Here is a 12520-nt window from a genome sequence, read left to right on the forward strand (position 1 = left end):
AAACAAACAAAAAAGAACAAGAGAAGCCCCCAAAAAAACCAACAAGAAAAGAAACGCCCTCAGGGATCCCTCTGCACGTCTGTGCAAGCCGACGGGGTAGGTTCCAAGCCACGCAGCACCGCCTGGCCAGAATGGGCTCCCAATTCAAGAAAAGGAAAAGAAAACAAACAATTCAAAACAAACAAACGAAGAAAAGCCCTGGGATCCCACCAGCGCGGCCGCCCAGACCGGGAAGCAGCTCCACACTTGAACGGAGCTCCGCAGCCCCTCGGGAAGAAGTAAAGATGGCGCATGGAGCCAGGTATTTGAGTGAAAGGAGGGGGAGGTGGTAAGAGGTAAGGAAGAAATCAAAAGAAGCAGAACAAAAGCAACACCAGCAGCCAACAAATGGCACTTACAGAGCCAGCTAGTGCGGGCTGGTGGAATGCAAGCAGCTGGTGCTTCCCGGACAAGAGACTGTGTTCGCGGGAAGCAGAGGAGGCCGAGTGTGGGTGAAGAAGGGTGGGTGGTGGGAAAGTATATATCATAAATTACCGGAGCTCCACAGCCCCTCAGAAAGAAGCAAAGATGGTGCATGGAACCAGGTATTTGAGCAAAAGGAGGGGGAGGTGGTGAGAGGTAAGGAAGAAATCAAAAGAAGCAGAAAAAAGCAACACCAGCAGCCAACAAATGGCACTCAGAGAGCCAGCCCGTTCGGGCAGGTGGAATCCAAGCAGCTGGTGCTTCCCGAACAAGAGATTGTGGCCGCGGGAAGCAGAGGAGGCCGAGTCGGGGTTGAAGAAGGATGGGGGGTGAGGAGGCATATATCGTAAATTACCGGTTGTTTTGTCTTCCGCTGGAAGCTCTGTGTAGCTGCTTTCTCGTACCCCGTTTGCTGGTCTCCAATAGGAGTCCAAGATGGCGGATCTGCGCTGCATTAGCTGATAGGGGACCTCTGCATGAATCTCTCCTCGCTCTCTGTTCTCTGTCACTTTTCGCACTCCATTTGGTGTTTGGCTGAGTTCTTGATCTCTTCATTTTTTAGGGTTTTAGGATTGTTGTTTTCTCTGTTTGGCTTAGTTTTTCAGATTTTGCTGTGGATGGACGGCATGGTGCTTCTGCCCAGAGCGCCATTTTCTGGAGTACTTTTGAAATGGGCTTTTTACCTTATGTTATATATGTCCAGTGTCATAGTGAAAGGCACCAAAGTAATTTATCCTCGTACTCTATAGCTCTCTGACATCATAGATAGTAGCTCCTAAAATATGCAGATACTCAGTATGACCTTTTATTTTCTCCATAAAATACTTATTGAAAGAGACGCTGGTCAGGAAGACCTTGGGTGCATTTGTTTGTTTGTTTTTAAGAAGATTGGGCTAAGAAGTGGGAAAGTGAGGAAAAACAGCAGTTATTGAGCACCTGCTCTTTCTCTGCCTTTGCTGTTCTGGAGTTACACTGGTGCGTAAGAGCAGGGTCTTTGCCCTCATGATGTTTAGAGGCTGTTGAGAAAGACTAGTGTAGGTAAGATGAGTATTAAATGTGCTGCCAGAGGCTTCAGAGCATCCCGTGTGTTCATAGAGAGAGGAAGAGATTGAAGATACAGGTGAGGGGAGTCATTGATGGCACAAGGTCCTGGAGGAGGCAGGATGGTAGGGATATAGTATATTTGCATGCTTCATAATGTGAAGTTGAGGGACCTCTTGCCTCGTGGCTCATATTTTCTGTGAAATAAGAGGCTTACTGAAGGGGTAGGTTGACAGTAGGGGATTGAATGTTTGCAAGTAGAGAGGATTTAAAACAGTCGTGTGGGGATTTAGAGAAAAACCTGATACAGGAAATCTGCTGAGCTGGACAGGATTTGGAATGCAGTTGAGACTGAAGATCAGTGAATGAATTAACAGTGGTATCAGTCTACCCTGTTGTGTGAATTAAAAAAAGAAAAAAAAAAACCAAACTTTCCAGCAGTTCAGGTCCAAGTGTTAGGAAAGCAGATGATTGAGTTCATCGTGGATTGGGGCTTTCTTGGATGGATGTGACAAAAGGACAGTGAGGCGAGGGGATTTAGGAAAAACTGTTAAGTTTGAAAAAAATAGTAGACTAGGCAGAGAAAATAGGAGGCTCTGGTAGGGTGGAATGAACAGTGGTTGGAGAACAGGTGTCATAGGAGTAACCAAGTAATTAAGCAGGAAGAATCCACTTGAGATTAGAGCATGAAATGTCTGGGTTAGTGGTTTTTCAGGTGAGACAATTCTTGTGAGGATGTAGGTTCAGAGTGGTTTTTGGCAACTGTCACACTCCTTTCTTATAGCTTCCCCTTTAAGAGAGAGCTATATTAAGGAATAATGGCCAAAGAAGAAACAAATGTGTTTTACTGGAAGCTTGCGGTCGTTAATAACATCCAGTGCAGAGTTTATAAAAAGTGTTGGAGCATATAGATTAGGGTCATGGTTTGAGGGAGACTCGCTGTTCTCTGCTTTATGAGTCTAAGATGGCCACTTTGGCAAGCAGACTTACGAAGGCAGAGGGAGAAAGAAGACGGGCAGAGATAGATAGATATCACTTCTTTTAGTGTCCCTCTCCCCCTCCTAAGTAGTGAATGGGGCCCAATGAATATTCTCAGGATCGGGTGGGGCTAAGGCATGAGAAAGGGAATGGAAGTTTGCTTCCCAACAGAGAGAGGTAGAAATCTGGGAGGGGAGAGTGTTTTGTTGTGTGACAAGATCCAGGGTGTGACTGGAAGTAAATGACTAGAATAAGTCACTGGACAAAGACAGCCAGGCAAAGAGCCTAGAGAGTCAGATGGGTCACCATGTGGATACCAGCGTGATGGAAGACAGTGGAGATGCCAGTGGGGCAGATGCCAGAATTGATGATTCTGGAAAAGCGACCTAAAGCTTGGTGCACAACAGAGACTAGGTGAATCGGGGGGTAGAGTAGCTGAACAGCAGCTTTACAGGGTGCACCCGCCCTTGCAGCTGCATGCATGCACAATGGGATGACCACCTTCCACCTGAGTGGGCTACAGGGAAAGCTCGACTCTAGGGGCCAGCCAGATTTTAGTCAGAATAAGGAGGTGTACAGCACTCTGTTGAGGAACCTGAGTATTGAGGAGTCACAGAGGCCACACTGGAAGGATTTGGAGAGAAAAGAGGAGCAGTGGGAGGGGCTGGGTCAGGGAGTGGTAGCTGAGGGCATTCCAGGGAGGAGAGGAGAGGTTGGGTGAGGAATAATTGAGTGAATTCCTAAGTCCCCTGTGCTACTCAGCTTTAATGGGCATACACATCCCCTGGGGATCTTGTTGAATGCAGATTCTTACTCTGTAGTACTGGGGTATGCTTGAGAGTCTGTGGTTCTGATAAACTCCAGGAGATGCTGGTGGTCCAAGGAGACACTAAGTGGTAAGACCTTAGAGGGTGGTGGGCACTTAGACCACCACGTCTAGATGTGGCTTAGAAAGAAAAGAGCTTCTGCAGCTGTGATACGGGGGCGGGCGGTGGACAGGACGGGGAAGCCTGGTGGTCTATACTGGAGGAGGCAGTTAGGAAGCCAGATGGCAGCCTCTCTCTGGTGTGTAGTGAGCAGCTGAATGTGAATCTTCTGGACCAGTAAGCTGGACCAGTAAGCTGGTGAATGCTGGTATCCTGTACATACTGGCTTCAGTGTGTGCTTTGACCCCAGCAGGTGATACTTATCACTTGGCCTCAGATTCAGATGAAGGTCATTAACTTGTCTGAAGTGACATGCTGGCCAGTAGTACACTCAGAGTTCTACTGTTGTAGTGCTCCAGTTTAGAGTGGAACCTTATTCAGTATGTTTTTTACACAAAGTGCTTTTACACAAAGTGCTTGGTACAGAATCATTCCATTTATTTTGGATCATTTGGGGGCTTCATAATAAGTCTAACAGATGCTCAGTATAGAACATTTGGGAAATACAGAAAAGTAATAAAGACAACAATCATCAGGATAACTGTAATTGACATTTTGATTTTTCCTTTTAGTTTCTTATATTGCCTGTGATGCTAGATACGTGGTTTTATATCCTATTTGTCCTCTCAGATTTTGTGCATTTTATATTGAATTCTTCAGAAACATTTTGAGTGGCTGCAAAATCTATTCCTCCATCTGTCTCTGTAATCGTTGAATTGTTTCTCTGTTGTTGCACATAGAGGTAATTTTCTGTTCTTTACTAAAAATAAAGCTTTGACCATTTTTGTACCTAAAACACTTTCCAGATTGATGATTAACTGCTGAGGAGAGTTTCTTTGAAATTGATTTACTGATTGAAAGACTACGTATGATATCCTCATTAAGGCTCCCAGACACATACTATTTTTCTAAATAAAGGTTATGTAAGTGGCAGACACTATCAGTGTAGACGGGCTTATGACAGCATGGCTAGCTTTGAGTATTGCTTTTAAAGATATTGCTAGTTTAATAGGTGAATGAATGTCTCATTGCATAATTTTCATTTCCTTTATTAGTGATAGCATCTGTCTCTAAGTTTAGCCATTTGTGGTTTTTGTGAGATCATCATCTCTGCTTGGCCAGTTTTTTTGGCTCTTAGTATTTTTCTTAGATTTATACTGAAGTATATATTAACTACTTACTTTTTGTATTATATTTTTCAGTTAGTTACGATTTTTAAAATGAAGTTTAAAATACTATGTTAGGTCTCTCAGTCTTTGTTTCTGTGTTCCCGCACATCTTGTTCAAGGTTACAAAGTCATTCTCAAATTTTCTGTTAAATGTTGGGTACTTTTCGGTAGCCATTGGGAAAAAAATGAAGTCGGAGCCCTACATCGTCCTTACATCCAGATAAACTCTAGATGACTCAGAGATTTAAATGCAAGAAAGAAAACATGAACTATATAATATATGAAAGACTTTCTAAGTTATTACACAATATCTAGGAGCCATTAAAGCAAAACTGAAATTCAAACACTTAAAAATCAAATTTCTGCATGATATAAAAAAGAAAATATGCTGTTGACAAAGTGAAGACAACCTCAGTTGAGAAAAGATACTTGGAATTAATTTCTTTCTTATAAAACTAAAGTGGCGAGAGCCGAGAGTGGGAGCTGGTGTGTAGTCACATTTGTCAGTCTTTTCTCTTAGGGTATCAGCGCTTTGTGTTGTCCTTAGAAAGACCTTTTCAAAGATTATATTTTTAAAATATATTTTCTTCTAGTATTTCCCTTTTCTTTTTAAATCTTTGATTCGTTTGTATTTTATTTTGGTATAAGAAATGTGGTAGGCATCCACATATTCTCCCAGATGGCTGGCGTGTGCTCATACATTATTAATAGAATGTTAGGACACTTCATTTTCAGTTTTTGAATTTTAGATCATTAGTATCATCATAGAGGCTCTGGTGGTGCAGTGGTTAAGCACTCGGCTTCTAACTGAAAGGTTGGTTATTCGAACCCACCAGCTGCTCCACGGGAGAAAGATGTGGCAGTCAGCTTCTATAAAGATTACAGCCTTCAAAACACTGTGGGGCAGTTCCACTCCGTCTGTAGGGTCTCTGTGAGTCGTAATCGACTTGATGGCAGTGGGTTTGGTCTGTGGTATAGTATCATCATCATCATTCATGCTACTTAAGAAATGTAGCTATTACAGAGGAGGGGGAAGAAAATGAAAGTGAGAGATAGGAACTGAATTTCTAAGTGAACTGGCGATTGGTTTGTACAAGGCACACTGTATTTAGTCCCAGATACGCTGTAGGTTAGGAAAATGAAAATGCAGTGCTGCAGTAATGCACGTGGGATTGGATGATTTTGGCCATGTCAAAATGTAACCTTATTTTTCTTATTAATTTAATAAATAGTTTGTGGCCACTCAGTTTTAATAGATATAATTGCCATCTTGTGGTTATAGTTTAATGTATAGGGGATATGCAGTTGATATTTGGAGTCATGGGTAGCATTTGGACTATCATCTGGAACTCAGGCTTTAAACTGAAGGTGTGCTTGTGCTTTTGACCAATAATTTGGCGCAGATTCCATAACTGTCTTTGGGTTTTTAATCTCAACTTTTGGTAATGTGTCAGATCTGGAGCTCTCCACTTCAGATCTCAGTGTTTTCCCTTCTGTTCCTTCTCCCCTTTATCTTCCTCTTAAATGTTTACCTCCGTATTTGATATATTTGATACCAAGAAGCCATTTTGCCTAATATACTAGACAACTTTGGCCCATAAGGAATATCTCTTGGTATGGTATTTAATGACTTTATAATTAATCTGAATGATAGATCAAAAACCTTGGAGAGAAATTATTAAAATTTAACATGAACATTTAGAGTGTTTTGACATAATGAAAGAGATTTATATGTTGAACACCTAAGTACTAGGCAGGGTGCCAGTTTATTTAATCGGTTGTGTCCCCTCTAAGGAAATTGTGTCTGAAAGGCTAAATTAATAACTTACTTAGGGTGAGGCAGCTTCTAAGTTGTTGAACTGGTGTTCATATCCATGAGTGAACTTTCCATTAGACCAGTCAGTAACCGTGTGCTCAAGACCCGTATACAGATACTACTGGAAGGAAGACCTCCAGTTGGAATCCTTTCAGTACATTAATAAAATACGAGAAAAGTTGATTTTCAAAGATAACAAATAACTTAGAATCACGGTATGATACACAGTGAACATAAACCATCAGTCATGCTTTAGGGTGTAGTAACACTTGTATAATACATATTAAGTAGTGACTAACCTGACCACTGTGCTCCATATTTTCCAGGACTCTTAGCATCCCCAACTTCCCAACCTCTTATATACAGAGTGTGGGAAGGTTCCTTAATGGTACAGCCAAATGATGAAAAGTAACACCTATGAAGAAGAGTAAAGAAATTGCAGTTCTGTTTCTGAGCAGAAAGGGGCTATTGGATCACTTGGGCACAAGGCTGAAATAATACATTTTTGCCAGAATTGAAACCTTACCACTAGAGTATATAAAATTTAAAAAATTAAAAATAAGCCTATTTAGTAGTTTCTTGCAAATACAGACAGTCCCTGGGTTATGAATGTGTGACTTATGTACAACCCAAAGTTACAAACCAACCCCTGTAAAGCCTCTTATATTAAAAATTCGAGGTACATACAATGGTTTGTAATAACAAATGCGTGCTACTTTTTGACTTGCATCAAAACATTATTATCATTACTGTATTATTATGTTAAAGATGTTTTAGTCCATCTGAAAGTGTTTCTTTAATGTTTATTATGCACAGAAAGGGTACACTGTATACTAAGACAAACATTTGACTAACTGACATTAGATGTAAACTGGACCTATCTTTGACTTACATACGAATTAGGACTTAAAGATTGATTTAGCAGAGGAACTCATTTGTGATCCGGGGACTGCCTGTAGGGTTTAAATTTTATTCACTTCCTCCTATAGGAAATACATTAGAAAGTGATACTCTTTTCTTCAGGAAAAAAATGCACTTTTTATACTCGAATTAAACTGCTGCTTAAGTTTACTTTATAATCTAAACTGGACTCTTGTATGTATTACATGAAATTAACAAATCTGTTTTCTTTCTCTGTACAGGCAGCTATTTTCAACTTCATCACAAGCTTTTCTACAGAGTCAGAAAGTACACAACTTTTTTCAGTCCATATCATCAGAATCTTTACACAGTCTCAGTAAGCATCCTTCTGTTCTCTGTCTAAATCTTCCTTTTTTCCTTGCTGTGGTTTTCCTTTACTATGCCATCTTGTGTGGGGTTCGTTTTAGTTAAAACCAAGGAGCAGTGGCATATGATTTTGAAATACTTGTAGTTTTTAATGAATTTTACACTGCAGTTTTTTGGAAAATAATGTATAAACACTAATATAACCAGACTGATTCAAAAGCTAAGTCTAAGTATCTTGAAAATTTTTGGACATGCTTAATCCTTGAGTTGCTTGACAAAGCTGGCGTACAGATTGGAGAGATGTTAAATGTCACTTGTGTGTTCTAGAATCTGCCTTTCCTCCTGTGTTCCCTATCCCCATTAATGACCTTCCCGTCCTTCCAGCACCCCTGGCTGGGAATATTAGCCTGTTCTTTTCACTTCTCCTCTTCGTATTCAGTCTGAGAGTAAAGGCCAAGCCATGCTACACAAAGGTCTTCCCATTTATTTCCCCTTGTTGTAGATTTAGCCTTCCTTTCATGTGTAAGCTGTTTAGCTGTAAAGCCTACCTCTTCTCTCAGATTCCAGTTTCTCATTCCATTTTAACCTATCTTAGGATTAACTCAAAATTAAATTTGATGGTTAATCCCCTGTTCAGACCCTCGATCTGAAATTTGAGCCCTACTGTGAGTTTACTGGGCCTCCATTCCCAACTTCCGTGCTCTAACTACTCGAGGACTCGGCATTATTCAGTGCACTTGCCAGGCTGTGTCCCACGGTCTTTGCTCATTCTGGACCCTCACTTGAATGTCCTTCTGTAGCATGCAAGAGTCCCCAAGACCACTCAATTTCCCACCAGTTTCCAGTTTGGGGGTCCCCAAGGCCACCCTCATGTTCGACCATTCACTGGAAGGACTCACAGAGCTCATTGAAAGCTGTTATATTTGCAGTTATGTTTTATAACAGCAAAAGGCTAAAATCAGCCAAGAGAGGAAGCACATGGTGCAGAATCCAGTTGAGTTCCAAATGTGAAACTTGCAGTTGTCCTTTCCCAGTGGAGTTGTGGATGGCACTGACGCCTCCCAGCAATGATGTATGACCGTGTACATGGAGCATTGCCAACCAGGGAAGCTGACATGAGCCTTAGTGTCAAGAGTTTTTACTGGAGCTTGGTCACATGAGCATGATTGACCACCTGCCTGGCTGAACTTTAGGGTGAGCTGAAGCCATCACCATAAATCACATTGTTAGACTATCTGGTGCGGCCTGAGACCCACAGGAAGACAAACATTCTCTTATCAGGCAGGGCATTCCAAGGGCTTAGAGAGCAAAGGCCAGACCTCTCTTTTGGGCAGGTTAATTCTTCATTATATACCTTCCTTCTGTCACAGCCTGTTGAAATCACACTCGTTTTAAGACCCAGCTGAAATATCACCTCTTCGGTGAAGCTTTCCCAGTTTTTCTTACGTTTCCATAGTTCAGCTTTGCCCTCGTGTTACAGCATTTGCCCAGTCTGCCTATGCTTAGCTTTGTGCACGTCTTTCCCAGCCTGCCTTTTAACAAGTATTTTGCCAATAAAATTGATAAGTGCTTTAGGAGAATTTCTGCTGTCTTTAAGTACAGCCACTATAGCAAAGAACTTTTTTATTCTTTCAACAAAGTCATATTTTCCTTCACCTAAAGGGGGAGGAAAATACACATTTGATCAATTTGAGGTGAGAGAAAAAAGAGAAGTGAAAAATAATACAATTGGATATTATAACATGTTGGGTTAACTTTAAAATTTTTTCTTATTGTGTATATATGTCTTAAATATTTTAAACAGGCTATTAGCAATTAGAATTTAAAGTTCATGACTCTTCATGAGGTTGACTGAGGCAAACTGAACAACTCCGTGGTTAAATCTATGCCTGAATAGTGGCAGTAGTTTTTTTGTTTTTTTAAAAAAACAAGAATCCTGATTATCCTAGAGATACATAGCTTTAACAATCAATGCTTTCTGCCTGAACCAAGTGTGAATACTTTTTAATGTGTATCTATAAAAAAATCTCTAATTCTAAATTTTAAAAAGGCATTGAAGCAAAAGTTGTACTTTTAGTTGAGATTTACAGGCTGCCCAGGAAAACTCACCTAAGTGAGTAGTTTATATACAAATAATAGAAAACCTGTTTTGAGAGCTTGACAGCATGCAATGCTTTAGAGGTCAGTAGATTTTGTGTTCAAGTGTTAAATTGTTATAAAAATACTGTGTCAAAATACATGATCTGAGACTGTGGAAAATCTTGTGAGGATAATGTTCATGCATGTCTGAGCTGTTTCACCAGTGAGCACAATGTTGTCAAAAGTTTATTTGCATGTACTTTTTTTTTGAAAAATTGATAGCTCTACCTTTTTGTTCCCCTGGGATAGAGAGCAGTACACCATATTCTCACAACTAGCAGAGTGAGAAATTATGAAACTCCTAAATAACTTAAAATGTTGAACTTTGGCATCCTACTAGTCTGTGTTTTAGTGGATAAGTAGTTTAGTGCTGTCTAGTGTGTTGTGTGGATCAGTGCTGGTCCACAAATTGTTGTCACTGGTCTGTAATAAAAGAACAGAAGTTCAGAATAGACATCAAGAGACTTTTATAATAATTTGATACTGCCACAGCATTATTATTGTATTTTACAAAGTAACAGTCCACAACAAATTGGAAATTAAAAAACAAAAACAACACCTCCCCCCCTCCCCCCAACAGATTGTTTGAGAAACACTGTCTAGTCCATCACACTAATTTCACCCGTGAGCAAACCAGGCTGTCAGCTGTGAAGCAACTTGCCTGGGCTATGTGGTTCTTCTGGGGAGAGCTGGCTTCATGAGTCCAGTGTTCTGTGCTGTGTCGTCTGGCTTTCCCTAAAGGGTCTAACTAGTAGAAATGTTCTCTTTACTAACCTTCCACTCTCATCTTCCTTGGGGGAAAAATAATCATTATCTTTATTTAATTCTATTATGATTTTCCTAAGAAGTTAATAGTATCGAATACTTCCTGCAGATAACTTACAATCCTCTCTGAAGACTTCTAAGATATTAGAACACTTAAAAGAAGACAGCTCAGAAGCTTCAAGTCAGGAAGAAGGTAAATGCTGATTCACTAGAAGTCATCATTCTGCCTGATATTGGCACAGGGCTAGGCACATATACCATTGGACAGATTAAGGAGCCAAGAAACAGACATATGAGAACTTGGAATGTGACATAGGTGGCAGTACAAATAAATGGAGAAAGAGTGGAATATTTAATAAATGATACTGGCACAATTGGCTTTCCATATGAAAAAACATATATATATATGATCCTTATCCACCAACCCCCAAAATTGCATATGAATAGCAACTCATATGTAAAATATAAAACTTAAACTTTGATAAGAAAGTATAAGATATCTGGGGAGAGAAGGATTTCTTAAACAAGGCAGAGCATGACCATAGTGGAAATCTTACTAATCTAAATTAGAATTTTCATATGACAGAAGACATCATATAGTTAGAAGGAAAGCCACAGAATGGGAGATGGTATTTGTAGCATATTGACAGTCAAAAGACCACATCTAGACTATAGAAAGATCTCCCTATAAATCAATGTGAAAATCAACCCAAAAGAAATATGGACTAAAGATATAAATAGGCAGTTCATAGAAGAAGAAACTCGAATGGCCATTAAACAGTGTTCAGCCTTGCTAGTAATCAGGAAAATGCAAATTAAAACAGCTGAGTTACCATTTCACACTCAATAGATTGGCAAAAAAATTTAAAGTCTTACATTATCAAGAATGCTAAGTAATGGGAAGTCTCATCCACTGCTGATGGGAGTATAAAATTGTTACAACTATTTTTGGAAAGAAATTTGGCACTGTGTAGTAAAGTAGGAGATATTTTATGCTGCTGTCCATCAGTTCTACCTTAAAAATTGCTGTGCATGTCCTCCAAGGGATATGGATGGGGTATTCACAATAAATAACTAGAAATAACATTAAGTGTTTTAAATGTTAGTAAAGCTCTAACGTCGTGGTGTGATCATGGTAGGTGGCAATTAAAAGATATTTATAGTATATGCCATATTTTTTGCAAATAATGCACACACATAAATAACACACCTAAACACGTAACGCACAATATAGCGCACTTATGAAAATGGCAGGAGTAGGGGTTTTGCATGGTTGGCAAAAAATGTATGTAATGTGCGCATTATTTGTGTAAAAGTACTAAGACATGCCTCAGCACTATATTTATGAGCACATATACAGCTAATAAAAATAAAAGCATGCTTCAACAAAGTTAAAAGGTCTTGTTAGTAGTTATGTACAAGGTATGGAATGAAATGGAGGAAGGCCTTTGATTATACCTGTGATATTTTGTTTATTTTTTAAAACATATGTAGTGAAGTGTGGGAATTGAGCTCGTATTTTGCTTGTTATATTAGTAGATATGTATGTTTTGAATATTTGAAACACTTTTTTTTAATGGTTTAAAATAAAATTCTACCCAATATTGAAAATTGCGGATTTGTAGTCGCATGCTTACATTAGACTTTCATAGCTTTGGACAAGATTGCATTGCTCTCAGGTGGAACACATTTGAGAGTATTTAAAGAAATTCAACAGCTTGTTTTTCTTTGAAAAATTACTTTTTAAAGAAATTTTCTGTGTTGAGAAATGTTAAATGCTTAAAAGTGCTCAACACAATCTATTACTACTGTGTTGGCAGAGTTGTTTTGCCTAATCACATAAATTAGTGGCATCATCCTTTTGGGTTTTTGCTGAAGCATTTGGTATAACCTAACAAATTAACTACTTTTCCCCTCCTCTAGATGTCTTACAGCACACCATAATCCACAAGAAACATACCGGGAAAAGTCCTATTGTGAAGTAGGTATCTAATTTC

At 39.5% G+C, this 12520-nt stretch overlaps 1 protein-coding gene across 3 annotated transcripts in view; it reads left to right on the forward strand.

The window, feature by feature from the left end:
- The window catches only part of ZCCHC2 (zinc finger CCHC-type containing 2), a 54556-nt gene that overhangs the window by 29772 nt on the left and 12264 nt on the right, over positions 1-12520 (forward strand). For all 3 annotated transcript variants that reach the window (XM_004379277.1, XM_023734008.1, XM_023734009.1), the window contains exons 6-8: positions 7535-7629; positions 10633-10716; positions 12447-12504. In XM_004379277.1, coding sequence (XP_004379334.1) covers positions 7535-7629; positions 10633-10716; positions 12447-12504 — 237 coding nt within the window. The remainder of the gene's footprint in view (positions 1-7534; positions 7630-10632; positions 10717-12446; positions 12505-12520) is intronic.

Source organism: Trichechus manatus, unplaced genomic scaffold (assembly GCF_000243295.1).
Source record: "Trichechus manatus latirostris isolate Lorelei unplaced genomic scaffold, TriManLat1.0 scaffold00063, whole genome shotgun sequence".
In the NCBI taxonomy this organism is placed as follows: Eukaryota; Metazoa; Chordata; class Mammalia; order Sirenia; family Trichechidae; genus Trichechus; species Trichechus manatus.